At 38.6% G+C, this 22,886-nt stretch overlaps 2 protein-coding genes across 2 annotated transcripts; both read right to left on the bottom strand.

Annotated features, from left to right (window-relative positions):
• Positions 1-3,178: 3,178 nt before the first annotated feature.
• Positions 3,179-11,151, bottom strand: vsig10l (V-set and immunoglobulin domain containing 10 like). The gene is made up of 9 exons (XM_058376811.1): positions 10,825-11,151; positions 10,617-10,694; positions 8,581-8,913; positions 6,618-6,890; positions 5,856-6,119; positions 4,450-4,563; positions 4,312-4,358; positions 3,748-3,840; positions 3,179-3,584 (listed from the first exon to the last, which is right to left on the bottom strand). The coding sequence occupies exons 2-9, from the start codon at positions 10,669-10,671 to the stop codon at positions 3,516-3,518; spliced, it is 1,248 nt and encodes a 415-aa protein (XP_058232794.1). The 5' UTR covers positions 10,672-10,694; positions 10,825-11,151; the 3' UTR covers positions 3,179-3,515.
• Positions 11,152-11,991: 840 nt separating this feature from the next.
• etfb (electron transfer flavoprotein subunit beta) lies at positions 11,992-21,618 on the bottom strand. The gene is made up of 7 exons (XM_058376812.1): positions 21,474-21,618; positions 18,969-19,127; positions 15,525-15,683; positions 14,904-14,966; positions 13,488-13,646; positions 12,786-12,997; positions 11,992-12,656 (listed from the first exon to the last, which is right to left on the bottom strand). The coding sequence occupies exons 1-6, from the start codon at positions 21,525-21,527 to the stop codon at positions 12,827-12,829; spliced, it is 765 nt and encodes a 254-aa protein (XP_058232795.1). The 5' UTR covers positions 21,528-21,618; the 3' UTR covers positions 11,992-12,656; positions 12,786-12,826.
• Between the last annotated feature and the right edge of the window lie 1,268 nt (positions 21,619-22,886).

The raw sequence follows: 22,886 nt of genomic DNA, 5'->3' as shown, positions 1-22,886 counted from the left end.
TTGGTGTCAGCTTTCTTGTTAGCAATCTGAGTTCAAAAGCAGGCTGATGAAAAGAGAAGAACTTTCTTTTTATGACATTAACGTTTTTTGTTGTTTTTTTTTTTTTGCATGATACAAGTGCTCAGCCTTCTGTCACTGTGACGTCAAAGATACTTTGACCTAAAATTTTTACCTGTAGGAAACCTTTACTAATCAAATAGTAAATGTCATCTTTGCACCATCTAATCAAAAGTCTAAAAAAATCATTAAAATTCCCCAGGAAGTCACACCTACTATACTTTCATCTCTACCTCTAAAACACACCTACATTCAACTTCTCTGCAGGAGTAATTTGTTCATTTTTATATTCACAGCATTTGACTTCTCTTTTTTAAAGCATCACAAACAGCAAAGGATACTTCAGTGAATAATTCCAACAAGCTTACTTAATCTTTAGAAACAAACTCTAGGTTTGTCCAGTTCAGCTTATGAGCTCAATTTAAACCCAGAGCTTCATGACTGTAGCACAGAATCTTGATTTTAAAAGATCCGTCCACCACAAGCATGTAGTCGATTACACCGTCTAATCGAACTAAAGCCTTGTTTTGTGTCTCAGCCATTCTGATCTTCTGCAAAGTACAAAATGTCCTCCATTTGCACCACCAAATGATACTAATTATGTGAAAATGATCCTGGCTGGCGTCAATACCCGGTGCAGTAATACTATTTGCAAGGACACAGGAATAAACAATGGCTCTTACAGGATAATAATAAAGAGTTAAATGTTATTACTATTATAAATGACTATCCAAGGAGAAATGTTGTTCTTCATCGCTGAAGATGATCGCAATGTAAGATGATGTTCATTTCACTGCAGGATCACTTAAGAATAAAACCAAGATTCTGAAAATTTGTTTTTCCTCTAAAAAAAAAAAAAATGTAATGATTCCTTACCTGAGTTCTTAAAAGGAAAACTCTGATTTTTTTTTTTCACAGGGGAAGAGAGAAGAAGAAAGAGGAGATGAGAAGCTCGCAGTGAGCGTAACACCGAAGAGAACCTCCTAGGCTGAATTCCAAAAAGTTATCCTGGCTTTTCTGTCGATGGTGGCAAAATCCTTTAAAAACACACGATTGCTCACAGCGAACAAATACACCGGAGCCGGCCGGGGACCGGGCCAGGGCCACGTGACCCTTGGTCAGTGTTTGGACTGGGGTCATGGTAGTAGGAGGGGATGTGTGTATGTGTGTGTGGGCCCCTTTTTTTGTTCCTGTATGGGTTTTTCTAGAACGGTGGATGTGCAGAGGCTTGCAGTAACGCTGCTCTACTGTCAATGCAACATGCTGAAGCTCACACTTTCTTTCAGGCTGTGACTGGATGCGCTGTTTGAACATGAGAGGCCGCATTTATAACAGACACATGACCATTTATACACACACACACACACACACACACAAACACAAACACACACACACACACAAACACACACACACACAAACAATTGAACAATTTCCCCTGTGGGATCAATAAAATATCTCGATCTATCTATCTATCTATCTATCTATCTATCTATCTATCTATCTATCTATCTATCTATCTATCTATCTATCCATCAACACACATAATTGAACAATTTCCCTGTGGGATCAATAAAGTATCTATCTATCTATCTATCTATCTATCTATCTATCTATCTATCTATCTATCTATCTATCTATCTATCTATCTATCTATCTATCTATCTATCTATCTATCTATACACACACACAATTTCCCCTGTTGAATCAAATATCTCTGTCCATCCATCTATCCATCCATCCATCCATCCATCCATCTATCCATCAACACACACAAACAATTTCCCCTGTCAGATCAATAAAATATCACGGTTATCTGTATCATATCATTGGTTATCTATCTATCTATCTATCTATCTATCTATCTATCTATCTATCTATCTATCTATCTATCTATCTATCTATCTATCTATCTATCCATCCATCCATCCATCCATCCATCCATCCATCCATCCATCCATAAACACACACACAAATTTAGCAATTTCCCCTGTCAGATCAATAAAATATCATGGTTATCTGTATCATATCATTGGTTATCTATCTATCTATCTATCTATCTATCTATCTATCTATCTATCTATCTATCTATCTATCTATCTATCTATCTATCTATCTATCTATCTATCCATCTATCCATCCATCCATCTATCCATCAACACACACAAACAATTTCCCCTGTCAGATCAATAAAATATCACGGTTATCTGTATCATATCATTGGTTATCTATCTATCTATCTATCTATCTATCTATCTATCTATCTATCTATCTATCTATCTATCTATCCATCCATCCATCCATCCATCCATCCATCCATCCATCCATCCATAAACACACACAAATTTAGCAATTTCCCCTGTGAGATCAATAACGTATCTCTCTCTTTCTCTCTCTCTCTCTCTCTCTCTCTCTCTCTCTCTCTATCTAAAAGAAAGAAAGCAGTTTTGCTGAGCCATGAACCTTGATGTGTCATCAGTTTCCGTCGCCTATCTGTTTAGTTCAGCTGAAGGAAAAGAAAATCACACGATCTTCTTGTTCTGCTGAATATACTGGAAAAGTATTTGGTGTTAATTCATTACTAATTAATAATGAAACTGAGTTATAATAGTAAGTAAATATCCAGTAAACTACAGCGGTATAACCAGAAGGGAGCAGAATATCTAATGTTTCCATTCAGATACTTCAAAAATTTATTTAAAAACTTATACAGTAAATCCCCAGTACTGTTATTTACCATCTCCACCGTCCTGGTGTAGCTAAACATTTCAATTAGTTGTCTGAATAAGAAAGAAAACACACAATACATCCTGATAAAGATGTGAGAAGACAACTGCTAAGCACCTGAGGCTGAAATGTAGCTTTAATTTGGCTAATAGTTTGTTTGTAGTTTAGAAAATAATGCCAAAAAATGTTAGCGAAAAAAATCTTAAGTCCTTCAGATATCTCTCATTGGTTATTTATTAAAAAACAAAACAAAAAAAAAAACATTTTTCTTAGAATCTATCAAATTATGAATTGAATCAGAAGCTCATAAACCTACTTACCATTAGAACAGCTCTAGAAATTTCCAGCAAAAAGAGCACACATGTATACACACACAAGTACAGACTTCATTTAAATAGAGATTTTATTTAGAATATGTACAAATAAAAATGAACTTAACAAAAATACCAATATCAATACACAAAAATATGCACAGAAAGTGCATATTAAGAATTTCCTGCAGTGTTTATTGAGTAATTTACTCTGTGGCTCAAAAAGAAGGAAGTTGCAGAGCTAGGAAAAAAAAATTCAGTGTTTTTGGTCAGCTTGTTGAAATGTTGAACAGTCATTGATAATGCTTTGGCTGATGACCGAGTGTGTGGGAGGTAGATCTGAACAATGCCAGGCCTCTTAGCAAATGTCCTTAGGACAGGGAAAAATCTTCCTGGTTACTGGTCATCAAGTCAGAGTGTGTGTTACACCATAGTGGCCATTCGGACCGGGGGAATGCCTAATGGCAGCGTGCCTGAACGTTCGCTAGGTGCCTGGAAATCCAAATAAATAAATAAATACACAATCAGATTTCCATTTGTCATAATTTTACAGTTAGTGAAATATTTTAATTTGTTTTTAGCAATTTAAAAGCTTAAACATCAGCAACCTATAAAAAGAAAAGAATGATTGACATGTCGAGGTGAAATTCAGCACCTGGTTACGATGGTGGTTGTAGGCTGGAGGTGGTTTAATGCTGCTGGTCAGCAGATGGTGAGGTTTGGTCAGATTCGGCTGAATGATTACAGCCTAGAGAAAAGCGCACACAAAGATTTCACACCTCTGTTTCTTACACTCAGTGGATCTTTAGAATTCTTGTTACTGGCTAATCGTTTTTGCGCTCGCAGGGTCGCCTGATTCGGTGCAAATAATTTAATTGCCTTTATTGTGTTATTGGGTATTTTTCTTTATTTTGACCTGATTATACAAGCAGCAACGTTTAAGGTTTTCATTTGCCACAGAATAGTTGTGTCTATCTATCTATCTATCTATCTATCTATCTATCTATCTATCTATCTATCTATCTATCTATCTATCTATCTATCTATCTATCTATCCATCCATCCATCCATCCATCCATCCATCCATCCATCCATCTATACATCCATCGATCTATCCATCCACCTATCCACCTGCCTTCCTAACTATCGATCTGTAACAGTCTCCAGTTCTTAAGATATTTTCATCAGGATCCTTGAAGGAAGAACTCAACGAACTTACCTTCTTCACGGCTCTTGCGACAGGATATCTGGGATTCCGATTTGCTGCTACACATAGTAATTAAAGAATTGATTAGCAGAAAGAAAGAATTTGTAGATAAAATGGAAAGATGAATGGATGAGAGGTGATGAACTTTACTTTTCTTTTTATAGCAGTAGTAACAGAGGAGGATGAGGCCTGCGAGGAGGAGCAGCAGGAGGATGACACACGGGACTCCGGCAGCTATACCGGCAATGGCTGACCCGCTAAGACCTGCAGCGAAGACATGTATTTTATTTTTACCTAAAATACTTACCTCAAGTCTGAATTTTATCCATTTAGTGTTACATTTAATGTTGTGGAACATCTACATAAGGAGTTATCGCTTACACTACAGCAGCTATATATAGTAGCATCATTACCAACCTCTCTCTCTCTCTTTTTAATAAGACACTAAAAATACAGAGAAAGTAACATAAATCCTGAAGATTTTCTTCTGATGGAAAACTTACTGTTACACAGCACTGAAACTGGAGACTCCTTCTCTAAATATTTTTCTCAGAGGCCAAAAAATTTCATTTTTGTCCATGTTGATCATTGACTGTCTATGTCATGTCACACTCCACAGTGGTGTTTACTATGATGTTCATATGAAAGTAAACACTCAAAGATTTAAGAATTTGCAATATATCCATAAAAAAAAGGTCGTATATAGTATTAGAACAAGCGCATTGATATAATCCTGTGATATGACATATAGCCAGAACTATTGCCAGAGCTGCTGCTGACCAATCAGAATCAAGAATTCAACTGGTATAAATATATACTACACAAATGTGTATGAGACTCGACACCAAGCTACACTTTGTTGCGTCTCTTTAGTTCGTCTTAAAATACATATATATTATACCTTAGAGGGGATTTTCTAAGGCAGCAGCACTGCAGCAAGACTTTCTCAAATTACTTGCTGAATCATCAACAAACCCAGTCCAACCAGCTCCAAGTGTTTACATTGACAACACTTGTCTTTATCATTACCACGATCACTGAAAAAAAAAAAAAAAACAGGGTGGGACAGCAGAAGATCGGAAAAAAACATTGTCTTTTTTCCCCATGTCCAACCGTCCAGTTTTGATGAACCTGTGCCAATGTTCTGTGGCTTGCCTGGAGATGCTTTTGTGCTCAGCATAGCTGTAAAGAGTGCTGATTTAAGTCACCATATCAGTTTTGCCATTCTCCTCTGACCTTTTGACCTCCCTGTCAGATGTTTTTTGTGCAAACAATGCAAGACAAAAAAAAGAGGTGTAGGACAAGAGACAATACTGTATACTACATACAGATAATAAGACAGATACATGAAGATAGCACTGACCAGTATATCATCTGTTTGGTGTGCAAAAACTGTAATGTAAGAGGTAACATGCAAAAATTACTGTCTGCAGCAGCATGTGAGAGGTCTTCCTATTAAAGTGGCCAGTAAGTGTATAGTGATTTTGCATACAAGAGTGAATTTAATAGATGATAGTTCCTTTACACTGATCGATAACTATTTAGAAAGTTCCTACCCTGGATGGTTACGGTGACGTTCCTGCTGAGACGGGTGTTGGTCCTGCTGTTAATCAGGACACACTTATAAACGCCGCTCTGACTCGTCTGAACATGGCCGAGTCGCAGTGTGCCGTTGGAGCTGGGCAGCTCCTGTCCGTTAAACAGCCACGACGCCGAGGGAGTCGGTTCACCTTCAGCTCGGCACGACAGAGACAAGGTCTCTCCGGGAACAAAGGTCGCTTTTGTAGGACTGACCTCCAAAACCGGCTGATCTGGTCCATCTGAAAGAGGAAGAAAACAAAATGGATAAGTGTTGAAAGAAATAGCTGTTTTGGGGGAAAAATGTTAAGCTGGCTAGTTAATAAGAGAAGGAAGCTAGGGTTTGTTGTAACAAAGCAAATACTATCATGCTAACTTGTCCTCAGATATTTTAGCTACACATTGCCGTGTACTTCTTTTATAAGATCCCCAGAAGAGTTTGTTACAAACGCTAGGAAAACAATAATGTTGTTATTTTCCGTGAATATGAAGCAAGCTAACAGTCTACTAGCTTGCTAGCTAAATGCTAGTGTGTGGGAGCAAAAAAGTTTTTAACTGCATGTTAAAATTTTTAATCTGGGTTTGGTCCATTTAAAGGAGAAATGCGATAAAATGGCTAGCTAATGGAAGAAAATATACAGTATTTGCATTATTACAACAAACTACTTGATCCTCACTCTTTCTATGTCTAGAAAGAATCATTCTAGCAGTGTGTATTACCAAAGTAAAAACCCACTTACACAGCACTGTGATGTTCTTGCTCTGTGTCACGTTACTGAATGGATTAGTCAGCGCCACGCTGTAGAGCCCTGTGTCGTTACGGTTCGGCTGATTTATGATCAGACTCTTGCTAGTTATCAGGTACCGAGAGCCGTTCACCACCTCCGCACCTTTAAAGTACCATGTTGAAGACATGACAGGTCCTTGCATGGAGCTGTAGGACAGAGTAAATGGCGTTCCTCCCTCTACCACATCCTGTGAGGCTGTGACCACAGAAGCGTCCGTGATGACGTCTGTAAAGAGAGAGATGTTTGTGGATATTTCTGTATTAGTCTGATGGATAAAAACAGAGAGGCTCAGGAGGAGGCCATCAGACTCCTCAATACGGATATGTCCATTTTACAGACTCTTTAAGGCTTGTTCACTCTGTTGTCATTCTACATGATGCACTTTTACTAGTAGTCAAAGTAACATAAGTGCACATAATATTGTGTGACATCTTATTACTATTAATTCTATTTCTAGCTTAGTTTCTTAAATGTGGTGGTCTAATGTGGAGCGGGTTTTCATTTCACAAGCTGCATACTGTATATAACTGTGACAGATAAATATCTTAAATCTTGAATCTTGGGAGGAATATGAGTATACACAGAGCTGGACAAATCACCAGTTTGACGTCAGCTAGTCTACAGCATGAGTCAAGTCTCCAATGTGCTGCTGAGTCCCTTGTTATTCTCAGCTAAGCAAAAGATACTTACGCATTAAGACAGACTATGGAAAAAAGTAAATGGTCATTTCTGTGGGTGGAGCCATGTCCTGAAACTGAAAACATCAACGTCTTCAGTGTAAATGCTGAATGTCTAACGTTGTTTAAGTCTTTTTTTTTTTTTTGTACTACTTAAAATGATTATGGAAAGATTGCCTAGCATCAATTTAAGGTAATTAATATGGCTGGTAAAAATGGTTCCTATCAACATTTAAAAGCCGGGTGTGACGGACAAAATGAAAAAGAGTTTCTACGTGTTTTCTACATATGGTGTGGCGTCTGTGTATCGTGGATTTTCGTTTATCGTGGGTGGTTTTGGAACGTAACCCCCGCGATAGACGGGGACTACTGTACTACTACTACCATCTCTGCTGATCGTTTTTTCACTGAAGACATCATTCAGCAACATCAGAGTGACAAAGCGAATGTTTTGCTTTTCAGTGTGGAGTGTTGTCCTCATGGCCCAAATTCTTCTCACTCTGCATCATAGTGCTTTGGACCTCTAAGAAATACCTGAATCAAGTGCTTATATAAATATATCACATACAGCAACATTTTCAAATGAAAGTTTTCTGTAAGGAATATTTTTTATCTTGGCCGTGTAAACAAAATGTGGCCTGTTAAACCTAATGCAGAAGGCTTTATTTGTCATACACCATAGTGAAAGTCTTTTCTTCGCATAGCTCAGAAGAGAGCACAGCATCAGTGATGATAGCGCTACCTCGGAGTAGAGAGGTTTAAGGGCCTTATTCAAGGGCCCAACAGTGGCAGCTTGGCGGTGCTGGGGATTGAATCAACATTAATCATTGAGCTACACTGCCTACTGGTCCTCTGAGGAACTGTTAATGAAAAAACTGCTAGCTTGGATATAATCTGATTGTTAATGGTGCTCAAGCTAGTGATTTGTCCAGCTATGATGTCCAGCATGAACCCACTCTGATGAATAAATGGAGATGTGGTAGCTTAGTGGTGAAGCTGCTCGGCTACTGTTCGAAGGTTGTGAGTTTGAATCCCAAGTGTTGAATTCTGGGCCCTTGATCAAGGCCCTTAAACCTCAATTGTTGAGCTGTACAAAATAAGATAAATTGTGGATAAGGGCGTCTGCCAATGCCAGGAATGTAAATGCATTACAGTCAAATTGACTGTGGATATTTACTAAATTACAGAACATAAAGGAAAACACGCAGCAAAAAAATCACTTGGAGATTTCTACTTACTGTACACCAACAGTGTAAAGTTGACCGAGGCCTCATGATCCCCGGGTTTTGCCATTTTCGCTACATATGTCCCGCTGTAGCTGGCTGAAACGTTCTGGAAGACCAGAGATCCGTTCTGATCCAAGGATAAGACGCTGCTATATGTTGGGTTGATGCCAGGAGGAGAAGTGGTTTGGCCTACGGTCCATATGGCCAGAACAAGCGTCCCGTTCTGCCACGTCACTAGAGGGTTGGTGACTCCGCTGTACGAAATGCCAAGTGTCAAGTTGGTGCCCACAAAAGCCGTGACCATCGTAGGTCCATTGGCCCACATGGATAGAAAACAATCTGTGCCTGCGATTGCAAAAGAACACATCAGTTTTCTATGGAAATACAAAAATAATTTAATTGTTTTATTAATAAAGGATTATTGAATTCTAACTTATTTCTCCTAACACACTCCACACTTCCTTTCTTAGGATTAAAATAAATTCGAAATGAGTTAGGTAACACTGATATTGTCGTTATTATTTTATCATTCAGTTTCGGATGAAATCATTCAGACACACACAAGTTAAGTCGTTTCTTAACAGGTGTGCGTTTCCCAGATCAGGTGAAAGCCAGACCTACTTTAAGAACACAAAAGCTATTCATGCCCAAAGAAGGAAAAAAACACACCAAACCCCTGCAACCGAAGTGAGCAAATTAGCTTTTTTTCCCCTCCTTCGCCTCGCTTCAGGATAATCTTCTGCCACATAGATGTGTACTTGAATGTATATGTATAACTAAGGCTTAGTGGAAATGTTGTATAGAAGTAAAATGGAAAAAAATATTCCCCTAAAAATAATCCAAGACATTATTTTATAATCCTAATACCCAAACTATAATGTTTATTAACGTGTTAAATTGTTCAAATAATAAAAAAGAAAAATTCTGAATGCATTTGTAATCATGAACATAATAGTGATTTTAATAGTGATACTGGGAACTTTTGTACCTTTAGTATGTACCTAGAAAGATGCATCTAGTATACCTTTTTTAAAGCTTTAAAAACTGTACCTTAAAAAAGTCCACTATGTACCTTAAATCATTTTAAAGGAATCATTATACCCTTTTTCTTAGTTGAAATGCATATTACATATTAAGGTACAAAGGCTGGTACTCTTGAGCCAAGCTGTCCAATCTTATTCACAAAGGGCCTGTGTGGGTGCAAGTTTTCATTCCAATCAAGAAAAAGAGTAAGTCTGGACATCTGAGCTCTTGAAGGCACCACCCCAGCGACGAGGACAGTAAATACTGACTGATCGTTTTTTTGCTACTAAACGAGATATCTTTGAAACCCAACCCACGACAGAACATCACGTCTTGTTTTTATCCTGTGCTTCTGCAAACGTCTGCACTTAAATGTACTGTAGCACCATTTCTCCTCAAATACTGTTACAGACTAAATTCATTCTGTAGTTAATGAGACAATGCTCTTAGTTCTATTTACAAATCTGAGTGTGTGATCTTTATCAGATCTTATCTTTCGTTCTAATGCAGACAGCACATTATTAACATAACAAAATCTAACCGTAACAAAAGTTAAGATCACCAGTAAAATTTCTTTCGTTGGTATATGGACCACATCTCCATAAAAAACACCAACCTCCTGAAGTCCCATCATTTACAGTACTATCAAGTTTTCAAAGTGGGGATTTTAAAAAAATGAAATAAATGAATTAATTAATTTATCGTTACAGCAATGTAAACATTATTATATTTATTAGTCAAGCTGGTTATTTATTTATTAGCTGGTCCCTTGAATTGCATGCGTTTAAATAACTCAAGCTGGTCTGTTAATAACCACATATTATTATTATTATTATTATTATTATTATTATTATTAATTTATATTATTATTATTAATAATAATAAAACTACTACTATTAATAATAATAATAATAATAATAATAATAATAATAATAATCTTTTATACTATAATTAAATTTAATTAATCACAATAAAAATCCATTTTAATAAAAATGTGTGTAAATGCAGATGATGAAGTAACTCACCTGTAAAGCTGCACACGATCAGAAGGGTTAGTCTGGCCACTGGACAATGAGACATTGATGTCGAAATGTTTATATAGACTAAAGAAAAGACTCAGGTTATAATTACACCAAAGTAATGATTTCAGTCTAAATTTATGACGGTAAAACTGCACAAGAAAAGACGTCTAACCCAAAAAACAACAAAAAACCGCCAGGTCAAAATACTCACATTTTCCAGCCAGGCAAGGACAGAAGAGTGAATCTGATAAGGGCTTCTTCTTGACTGTATCGGATCACTTTAGACGACTCTTTGAGAGTGAGTCGGATGAGCGAGTCGATTCGCAAGCAGGAATAATCGGATCTTTCCCGTCATATCAGTATAGTATTATTTGACGCACGCGGATTCTTCTTATCCTTAAAACGAGTGCAGATAATTATAGAGGATGAAATCGTGGATGGAATATTCTGGAGAAGGTGATTCAAACGAATCGATTCACTTGAGTGCGTACATGACAAAGAATAAGAAAGAACCGCAAAATGAATCGCAATGAACACTGTGTGGAGAAAGGTGTTGCAAGTCCCGCCCCTTTCAGAGCTCATTTATATTATTATTATTATTATTATTATTATTATTAATAATAATAATAATAATACATCGTTTATAAAATGTATTAGACATATACAAAACCAAAATCTACAAAAAACATTTATCATTACCATAAGATGTAATCATTTTAATAGAAGCACAGTAATTAAAAGTAATACATTTATTGTTAATAGGTGTATTTGTGTAGCCAGATTCCTGTCCTTAGTAGACAGGAGTTTACAATGTTAAGGATTTCTGCTGTTTTAACTCGTCCCTCTTAACGTTTAACTCACGTCGCCACAGCTTTAAAGATTATTTATAATATAGGAGCCTTCCTCTCACCTCATTAATTTTGGCGTCATTCTGTGTAAACTCTAGAGACTGTTGTGTGCAAAGATGTGACGAGATCAACTGTTTCGGAACTACTCGAACCATCCTGTCCATCACGGACGTTTGTTTTAAGCTCTTGCCCCGTGTTTGCAGGAGTCCTGCGACATGGTTGGCTGATTGAATAATTGCAGAGTGTTCCTGTTAAAGTGGTCAGTGAGTGTATACATAGAGCTAAACATTTAATTAGCTCTCATCTTGCCATGCATTATTTGTTTACCAGTGTGACATTTTAAATGCATCACAATCTCTGCCCTATATAAAATTCACCCACAAGCTTATAACACTTTCTCACACCTTTGGTTTCACATGTCAGCTGAACGTATCGCACACAAACTAAACAGCCCCTTGGTGTCTGGTTTACACATCAACACAGCAGCCACTACAGCGAGCTTCTACAGTCTGAGCTGTGACACACACGCATCAAAAGGACAGAGATTTTATTTCCCACAGTTAGATACTGTACAATCAAAACTCAATAGTGAAATCGCATGTGATTAAAAAAACAGCTCATTTCTTCAGTTCTGGTCCAAGCTGAGAGACACTCTATACAGAGTACCAACTATACAAGCTGAAAATGTACTTGTGTGATTTATCTACAGTTCAGAAGAGATTTTATGTGGTGTTTCGTAGAAATGCCCTTTATTTATAAAGAGTGCAGGACCAGAGACGCATCATAAAGACAAAGGAGTCATTCAGTATATTCTGACGCAAAATGGACGAGTTAATATGATACGAGTATGATTAAATCTTCATGCTGGATCTAGTACGGTTTCCAAAATGAACACAGCTTACAAAGCAAAAACTGTTCCTAGATCAGCAGTCTGAATTCTGAACATTTAATACAATATCAAACAGGAAGCAAAATCTGATCCGAGATCAGTATCCTTATGTGAGAAAGTGTCTCTCAGTCCGGGTGGAACACAGCAGACAAATTGCTACAAAGACCGGCGTGAGGGTTGTAAGGGCCAGGACTAGAAATAATGATGGTGTCGGGATACAGAAGGGAGCAGACACTGCGACAGCCGGCTGGTCAGAGGATCGGCGAGAGGGATGAGACGAGTCAGTATTTGTGGTGAGAAGAAAAGCTGGAAAAGACAGACAGTCACATGATCAGGACATTTAACATTATTGAAATGTCTACATCAGTTCCATATGACTGAAATGAGTTATATTTTCAAAGCCAGATACAATCCGTCTCCAACACCGGCTCATACCTCGGTGACTATGAGCACTGCTCCATCTGCTCCCTTGGCCTTTATATCCTTCCTGCCTCCTTCAGTTTGCTCACCAGCTCCTCCACCGACTCCACCTTCACTCCAGCCTGCCTCTGTGGAGGCTCGTCCACCCGCAGCACCTCCAACCGAGAGCTCACGTCCACTCCCAGGTCTCCCGGCTTCATGTTGGCGATCTTCTTTTTCTTAGCTTTCTATACAGGGCATGAAAACTGCTTTAAAGACACTATGCTGCATTCCATTATAAGCCTATTATTATTATTATTATTATTATTATTATTATTATTATTATTATTAATACTACAACAACTTCTATAGTACTTTCTAGACCAAAGTTAATCTAAATGAAAAACTAAACAATTCTGAACAATTTATGTCTAATAATAAACATGCACAGCCACACAAACAGGCATTTCCTGTTTGCTTAACCACCAGCTGCTATTCCATCCATCTGTACTTTTTTCTGTGCAAACGTGTGAGCACCTAGCAGAGAGAGGTGAAAAAAAAATCTCCCAGGACAAGGAGATTTGCTTTGATGAATGCTTTCATTAACAAGGAGGTTAATGAAAGCATTCATGTCTGAAAAGTGTATTAAGATGTTATTCTCGTATCACTTGATCTCATGATCTCCAGTCAAGCTGGACAGTGTTATTCCCTGTAGTATGGTTACCAAATCTCCTGTACCATGATGTTAGGCAGCGTGGCGTATCGGGGAGTGTTGAGCCGCAGGTCAGCAGTGACCACAGCAGGCATGTTAATTTTAATCGTCTCCAGTCCTCCGTCGATCTCGCGCACCACTTTCAGCTTATCTCCCTCGAACGCCACCTCGGAGGCGAAGGTCCCCTGTGTTAAAGAAAACAGATCCACACTTACTGCCTGTAGACATTTCTGCGATCCTGATAACGAACCCTATTTTTCCTTATTTCTTTCACACATTATTACATCTAAAAACATCATCATCTTTGACACAAACAGAAGCTGGTCTGATGCTTGGGCTTGTAGATGAAATACTCTGATCTGACCTCTGCTGGATGAGCTACATAAATGGCAGGGATTTCTCTATGAATACTGAAGGAATATCATTTTATTGTGCTATAACTTTTGAAAATTAAGCACACACATGCCAGAGAGTAGATCTCTACAATCTATTAATGGTCTTTATTTCTGTAATAAAAAAAAAAAAAAAACCTTGATGTACTCTTTGAAAATTATACTGTAAAACTTGATCAGGCAGAACATTATGACCAGTGAGAGGTGACATGAATACCACTGATGGTCTCCTCATCATGGCACCTGTTAGTGGGTGGGATATATTAGGCAGCAAGTCAACATTTTGTCCTCAAAGTTGATGTTAGAAGCAGGAAAAATGGACAAGCGTAAGGATTTGAGCGAGTTTGACGAATTGTGATGGCTAGACCACTGGATTAGAGCATCTCCAAAACTGCAGCTCTTGTGGGGTGTTCCCGGTCTGCAGTGGTCAGTATCTATCAAAAGTATCATTTAAGTCCTGTAAGCAACTTTCAGGACTTAAAGGATCTGCTGCTAACTTCTTGGTGCCAGATACACACCTTCAGGGATCTAGTGGAGTCCAGGCCTTGACGCATCAGGGCCAACACAATAATAGGCAGGTGTTCATAAATTTATGCCTGATCAGTATGTTTAATTATATTGTAGTTTAGTTTAAATTTATCGATTTGATATTCATATTATATACATATTATATAAATAAATCATAATAAAGACTGAGCCAATATATATTACATTATATATATATATATATATATATATATATATTTATATTTATTAGTATTTATTAGTGTCAGTAATCATATAAAAAATTTCTTTTCCTCAAACATATTTATATTACATACACCCTATATGTGAAAGTCTTGTATACACATACAGCTTATAAAGGCTAATAACTACCATACAACTGCTATATTTACATGAGTGTCTTTAATGTAGGTTTTATCTAAACGTAAATGACCGATACACTAGAAACACAAAATCGCAACCCGCATGGAATGTTGTAAACAGAGAAATTAAGATACTACACTGTGTGTGTGTGTGTGTGTGAGCAAACAAAAAGCACCTACACACCTGGGGCCAGTCCAACAGAGCGGCTGTCATCTGACCCGTCTGATTACAGTCATCGTCGATGGCCTGTTATACAACACACACACGATGATGAACGTTTAACCTTCACAGGGTTCATAGTAACCTATGTCGAACTGCAAATAAATATTATCCATTATCTCATGGAAGAATTCATTTAAGCTGCACACACTGTAAAGATAAAGCCTCTATGAAACCCTATGTAAACTCGTATACCAGGCAATATACAAAATGCCAGCAATTCCAGGAAGCTTTTTATTTGCTTCATCTCTATGTAACTGCCCAAAATGCAATAACTTTATATAATATAGTATACATATTACAGCCATTCAGAGCATCACACCTGAAGCCTTTCACCTGCTTTACTCTAAACCTTGTATATAATTATGGGTGTGAAAGGCGATCGAGTTTTTCTTAATACTATGTCGTATCCTAGAGATCATCTGTATGTTTACCGTCACTGTGTGGGAAATCCTTAAACATCACAGTTCCACTTGGAAACCAGATGGTCGGCTCTGATGCGCCATCTAGTGGTGTGGTGAGGAAGTATATCTGTACCATAAGAAAACTAGAAAGCTGCACTCTACACTCCTTTTAAACAGCTACCTGTTTCCCGAGGATGATGAGTGAAGCGTCTTCCTTCTTGGCCAAAGCGGCGAGGACCTTGGACACCTGCAGAGGCCCGAGAGACTCGTAGTCCTTTCCGGAGACCTCCACGTGAATGCCGCGGTCCGCCCCCATAGCCAGCGCTGTGCGGATGGTCTCCTGAACACACAAACACAGTTCGGCATTGGGTTAGTTAGTTTCTAATAAAAACTAACGCAGCATGCAAGGGTGCTGCTTGTTGGAGTATAAAAATGCTGATCCTGGAGCAGCAATCATACTAAAGACGACAAATAGGGACTGGGATGTGTTAGTCAATGTACACCGATCAGCCATAACATTATGACCACCTGCTTAATATTGTGCTGGTGCCCCTTTGCTGCCAAAACAGCCCTGACTCTTCGAGGGATGGACTCCACTAGATCCCTGAAGGTGTGCTGTGGAATCAGGCACCAAGATGTCAGCAGCAGATCCTTTAAGCAACTTTTAAGTAAGTTGCGAGGTGGGGCCTTCATGGATCGGACTTGTTTGTCCAGCACATTCCATAGATGCTCGATTGACTGAGATCTGAGGAATTTGGAGGCCAAGTCAACACCTCAAACTGGTTGTTGTGCTCATCAATCCATTCCTGAACCATTTTTGCTTTGTGGCACGGCGGATTATCCTGCTGAAAGAGACCACAGCCATCAGGGAATACAGTTTCCATGAAAGGGTGTACGAGGTCTGCAACAATGCTGGTGGTACGTGTCAAAGTAACATCCACATGGATGGCAGGACTCATGGTTTCCCAGCAGAACATTGTCCAAAGCATGACACTGCCTCTACCGGCTCACCTTCTTCCCATAGTGTGTCCAGGTGCCAGCCATGACTCTCACACACCCGGCCGTCCACGTGATTTAAAAGAAAACGTGATTCATCAGACCAGGACACATTCTTCCATTGCTCCGTGGTCCAGTTCTGATGCTCACGTGCCCATTGTTGGTGTTTTCGGCAGTCCACTGGGGTGAACGTGGGCACCCTGACTGATCTGTGATTATGCAGCCCCATACACAACAAACTGCCATGCACTGTGTATTCTGACACCTTACTATGAGAACCAGCATTAACTTCTTCAGCAATTTGAGCAACAGTAGCTCGTCTGTTGGATCGGATCACATGTGCATCAATGAGCCTTGTCCACCCATGACCCTGTCGCCGGTTCACCCCACAACAGCTGTGGTTTTGGAGATGCTCTGATCCAGTCGTCTAGCCATCACAATTTGGCCCTTCATCAAACTCGCCCAAATCCTTACGCTTGTCCATTTTTCCTGCTTCTAACACATCAACTTTGAGGACAAAATGTTGACTTGCTGCCTAATAAATCCCACCCACTAACAGGTGCCATGATGAGGAGATCATCAGAGTTATTCACTTCACCTCTCAGTGCTCATAATGTTCTGCCTGATCGGTGTATACTGTATGTATAACCCTTTCTGTACAAGGAAAACTATCAACGCTGTGGTGGAGTGATGGAGTGATTCACAAAATGGGTTTCAAATCCAATCCGCCAGAAATTCTGCAAGAAATCGATACAAGTGAACGAAAAAGTGATGAGAGGAAAAACAGACTGCAAAAGGAATAGGCCAATCTGGATCACACAAATATATTTAGCAAAACATATATTTTGGGTGACAGTTTTTACTACATGGTCTAATATTGGCTCCAAGTCGAATCTATATAGAAAATTACAGGTATAAAGTCTGCCAAGGAGGAGAAAGAAAGCCTGCCAAAAGCCACGCAGTGTAACAGCATCACCAAACACACACACACTCCTTTAAAAAAGCCCTCATTCAATATTTATATATTTTGAATATATCTTGGCATGCTCTACCCTGGGCTGATGGTGTGCTACCGTTTGTTTATGACCTCGTTTTATGACCTTTGTTCTATCCTAGAAATTCTTCCTGGCCTGTTTTGACGGGCCGAACACCGACACTATGACAGTTTCTTCTTCTGTAATTTAGATCATCCTTTTCATAATAAGCTCGCCAGTGAACAACCACCACATCCGTTTCTGTTAACATCTTTTGTTTACCTTTAGATAACGCTGAATATTACACCTTTCTTCTGTATGAATACTCCCTGTTAATCTCAGTAAAGAGGTTTGCTATTCGATCATCGTCTCGGCACGGTTCTTTGGCAATCTCTTCCATGAATTCAGTTCTAAGGCAGCAGTGACTCAGACTTCTTCTCTGAAAGAACCTGAAAACTCCAACAGCTTTCTGAGGGCTCGTCCAGGAGATAACCAGGTGGAGGCGAGATGTTTTCGGTATTATCTTCCTCCAAGTGTTATAATCTGAGTTCTCAGTTAGGATTGCACACATGACCGAAATACCCCGACAGAAGCACTGCAAGTTAAGATTATGAAATTTGTGCAAGAACACAGAATATAACCGCATGGACAAAATACCACGTCTGTAAACAGAAAGGTTCAGGGATTTGACGGAACGTAGGGCTGCACGATTATGACAAAAGCCATAATTGTTGATTATACCCTTGAAATTGTAATTGCGATTATTAATTATGATTATCACAATTTACATTAAATGGTGTTTTGAACAGCTTTATATCATAGTTTGAAGCAACTGCATGCCATATTTTATAACATATAAATATTTTTTTATCTTGGTGACTTTTCTATCCTATTTCTTTGAGGGTGGAATCATCAAAGAGTATCTCAGAGACTTGATGGTCAGTTACCATGTTAGTATTTATAGTGCTGAGAATTCCTTTATCGATAGACAGAACAGCCGAATGATGGAGTCTGTTCTGGTCCACTGTTCCCCTAAGTCATGTCTCTATTTTAACTTAAATACTGCATTAGTTGAATAATAGAAAGTCAAGACTGTAATGTCTAAGTGCTTTAACAGTTTATATTTTATTTAGATCTATCTTTAGGCTTATTTCATTCAAGGCTTTTGTACATATTGGGTGTGGAATAATATTCAAAAGGGTCCTATATATCAGGGGTTTTCAGAATCAGAGACAGTGGGCCTCCTTTTTGACACAACATACATTTGTTAGCTGACTTTTATTAACTGTGTTAACATTAAAAATTAAAAGTTAGACTTTTATCTGAATAATAAGATTTTTGTGTTTTCTGACAGGTTTATTTATTGCTGTCCCGCTCAAGGGCTGTAGGGTGTTTTAGTCATGTGGATAAGTGGATAATCGGGGCATTGATAAGGACACGCCTACAGACTATTAGGCCAATTAAAAGTCTTTATTCGTCCCTCACAACGTAACATGCAATAAACACGCAGAATAATGTAAGTAGATTTTTTTTTTGTAATCGCAGCTTTGAACCATTATGTAATCGTGGCATCTGTAATCGTAATCGCGATTAGAAAATCGATAAATTGTGCAGCCCTAACGGAACGTTTGTTAGAAATGCCGAACGCGTGTTACCTGCACTTGCTGAGGTCCACAGCTGACAGCTACAACCTCACTGACCAGCTTTTTCTCCTTCAGCTTGACAGCCTCCTCCACTGCGATCTCGCAGAAAGGGTTCATCGAGTGCTTCACGCCATCCGTCACCACGCCGGTGTTGTCAGGCTTCACTCGTATCTGAGAGAGAGAGAGAGAGAGAGAAAAAAAAATGAAAGAGAGAGAGGGTCTGGATCAACAATAAATCACATAGTTCTCACATGCTGCCATTTTGATCGCCGTCCATTGCTTGTGGATTTTTGGAGAACCTTCTTTAAAGGATTCCTAATTAAAAAAAAAAAAAAAAAAAAAAAATCTTAAACCATATGGCTCAAGTAATGTTCATTTTCTATAACAAATGATACGCTTGCATTGCTATAGTAACAACTCGTTCACAAGGACTTGTAACAGGAACGACTGTTACATTATATGCAACTATAAAGGGATAAACATTACAGCATGAGGTTATTACAGTGGCGGACCGTCAAGGCCTTCTCTGCTGGCCTAAACAGCAGTGATCTGAATCACTGACTTGCATTTTAATATATTTAATATATTTTGTATTAATGTGTATTAAATTATTCCCAATAGTCTATTCTCTACATTTCATAGCGTTTTTATTTATCCAATCATATTTCAGCCAGTGGATGACATCATGTGTTGCCAGGGTGAAAGAAATCTGCCTTAAGGCCTTCAGAATCAATAGTGCAGGCACCCGTAGCTTAAAATAAGTGGCAATGAAATTGTTACCTTAACCAATCAGATTTCGAGTTTGCGTCACTGGGGCCATCTAGCAGGCATATGATTAAGTCAGCAATTTCCCGTCCTTTGATTGGATAATTGGAGTAGTCAGAGGCAGCGAACGGCACATATACAGTGTTTCTATATTCGATGCGTCTCATTTTGGATGCTGCGTCCTTCGGAGATTGCAGTTTGCTGCATACGTCATCAAGAATGTCTTAACCATAAAAAAATAACCATAATAAAACGGACTATTCCTTGTGAGGTGTGAAATACTGTAGCCTAATTTCTTTTTTACTTTGCTGTTTAATGCTTGATTAGTATCTATTGCCGTGGCGTCATAATGATGGTATAGAGGTGGATTAATTCAGGAAGGACACCAGAAGTCCTTGGTGTGAAATGCACGGCCCACCACTGGCTTATTAAATATAACTTCTGAATGAACCAAATGTTGTGCATGAACATTTTTAAAAATAAAGAAAGAAATATTTTAATGAGAATTCTTTCTGCTGTATATTGCAATATATTGATAAACTGATCGTCATATTTCTACAAACCAGTCTGACTTCGATCGTGTCCTTATCTCGGCATGAAGCAGGACAGTGTTGACTCAAGACAGCAGTGGATTGAAAAAATAAATAAAAATCCTTTCACAGACAAAAATAATCACCTACCAGCCGTGTCGACAAAAACCTAGGGCCAGTAGAGGAGTCACGTAAACAGCACAGGATCAATATTACAGCTTTAATGTAGGTTGTGGTGAGAAGTCACAATTTCTAACCATTCACACAATACTGACTGATAATTTCTTATTCTACAGTAGTGCTAAATTCTCTGTTCTGATTGGTCAGAAGGTGTTAATTCATTTTCTAAGAGGACTGCAAGTTTATATTAACACAAAAGTCCAAATGTCACTATATCTAGAGTAACAACTTACACAGGGATTATATTGAGCAAGTAAAACTTTGCAATTTTTGACAAAAGTTGTGGTAGAAGACTTCTTGCTCAATAATAATAATAATAATAATAATAATAATAATTTCGCTGTCGTTGAAGTGGTTGCCAGGTTGATAGTAACCCCCGTCTAACTGATCCGTTGTTAACATTAGCCCACTAGATAAACAAAGAACAGATATGCAGCTATCGACTGTCTAAGCAAAAATACCAGTATAATAGTACACAGTATATTTTTAAAACGACTATTTCCTTATATTCAGTTTTATTAAATTACGAAAAATTTCAAAACTCCATTTGGTTGGAATTATTAATCCCAATCTGGCAACCCTAGCGAAGACCCCCATCAAGTAGCAACACTTGCTAGCCGAATGTCAGAAGCTGAATGACAGTAATAAAAATAGAAACATTCCGTATTAAAGCATTTAGATTAACAACAATAAACATGAAGATTGTTTAGTAACCTCTCCGCCCCCGAAAAACGTTCCTGTCCGCGCTGACCTTGATTTGAAGTTTATCTTGCTCTTGCCTGTTAGCGTAACTAGGCTAAGGTCCAACCCCAAATAACTCGCTATACGCTAAAAAGAGTGCACTACGCACGAGAGAACATAAGCGGCGTAGGCACCCTTTCTAGTGCACTAAGTTACTTTTTGGAATTCGCCCCCGGGTGTCCTGCTAAACATCTGGGCTAAAGTTCATGGTCTGAAAAATAAATATTTTAAATGGATGCATCTTCTAAAGAATTAGAAAACAAGGTTTTTTTTAAAAAAAAAAGAGGGAGAAGACGCGTACCTTTACGGCGTAGTCAATAACCCGCTTTACACCGACTAGAACCCGGGCAGTCATGGTGGCAGCCCTCGGTTAGCTGAAGAAAACCTCAACCCGGGCGGACGAATATCGGTGAGACGCCATAAGGGGCGGGACCATAAAAACAGACGCCTACTTGCTTAGCCAATGAAATTTGCAAAACGCACGAAGAGAGCCAATCAAATGTGTCGACATAACAACGACTGGTGCGTGTTGCAAACCACTTCGTTCTAACAGAAACAACATCTGATTCAAGTTCCGTGTCTGCTATCTAGGTTAAAGGTGACTGGCTGCATTTCTTTGCATTGTTTTAATTAATGCTAATTGTATAATTTGGATGAATAAATTGTTCACAAAATACATAAAGACGAACAAAAAAATGGAACAGGCAATGAGCAATGAACACACACTTTTTTTTTTTTTCAAACACACAACATTTCCCTAATGTTAGTATTTGGTTCCCCTTAGGTTATTTTTTTGGGAATCATTCCATAACGTTCTGTTTTGGTTAACAAAGCTTGTTTTGAAACTACAATCTAAGGCTCCAGTAATGTTCCCGCAATATTTTCTTATCCGATTTCTTCCTGTTTCGTTAGACACAAGTGTAATTACAATCTTATAACAAAACCATACAGGTATGTTTATAGAATATCAGACACTGATGTTGGGTGAGGAAGTCTGGGGTGCAGTCTGGTTTCAGTTCATCCCAAACATTCAATTCAATTTTATTTGTTTAGCGCTTTCAACGATGGAGATTGACTCAAAGAAGCTTTACAGATCATAAGAAACATAGTACAAAAGTCCAAGATTAATGTTAGACAAAATCATCCCTAGTGAGCAAGCCTGAGGCGACTGTGGCGTGGAAAAACTCTGGTAGATGGTATGAGGAAGAAATCTTGAGAGGAACCAGACTCAAAAAGAACCTCATCCTCATTTGGGTGACGCCGGAGTGTGTGATTATAAAATTATTCTAAACGGCAGGGAATGTGATTGTGAACAATGTCCTTTCTTACAGTCAACATGTTCAAAAGAGTTGAGGTCAGTGTCCTGTTCAGGAGTTCTTCCACTGCAACTTTAACACACCATGTCTTCATGGAACTCTGGGCTTTGTGCACACAAGCACAAAGACATTATATACAATTGTGTGCTTCTTTGTGACAACAGTCTGGGGAAGAACCATACACTATATTGCCAAAAGATTTGGGACACCCCTCCAAATCATCGAATTCAGGTGTTGTTTTTCAGGGATTTGGGTGTGGCCCCTTAGTTCCAGGGAAAGGAACTAAGGGACCAAAGGTCATCCCAAACGTGTTCTATTAGGTTGAGGTAAAGTTCCTCCACACCAAACTCACTCATCCATGTCTTTATGGACCTTGCTGTGTGCAGTCATATTGGAAC

Source organism: Hemibagrus wyckioides, linkage group LG23, assembly GCF_019097595.1.
Source record: "Hemibagrus wyckioides isolate EC202008001 linkage group LG23, SWU_Hwy_1.0, whole genome shotgun sequence".
NCBI lineage: Eukaryota > Metazoa > Chordata > Actinopteri > Siluriformes > Bagridae > Hemibagrus > Hemibagrus wyckioides.
This window is presented reverse-complemented; position numbering and strand designations above follow the sequence as displayed.

Coding starts and splice junctions, on each gene's coding strand:
- vsig10l (XM_058376811.1), bottom strand. CDS start 10,671: ATGTCTCATTGTCCAGTGGCCAGACTAACCCTTCTGATCGTGTGCAGC. Junction 4,359..4,449: donor CTACTGCTATAAAAAGAAAA/GTAAAGTTCATC, acceptor TACTATGTGTAG/CAGCAAATCGGAATCCCAGA. Junction 3,585..3,747: donor ACAACCACCATCGTAACCAG/GTGCTGAATTTC, acceptor TTGGATTTCCAG/GCACCTAGCGAACGTTCAGG.
- etfb (XM_058376812.1), bottom strand. CDS start 21,527: ATGACTGCCCGGGTTCTAGTCGGTGTAAAGCGGGTTATTGACTACGCC. Junction 15,684..18,968: donor GTGGACCTCAGCAAGTGCAG/GTAACACGCGTT, acceptor TTGTGTGTTCAG/GAGACCATCCGCACAGCGCT. Junction 12,998..13,487: donor CCACGCTGCCTAACATCATG/GTACAGGAGATT, acceptor TGCCCTGTATAG/AAAGCTAAGAAAAAGAAGAT.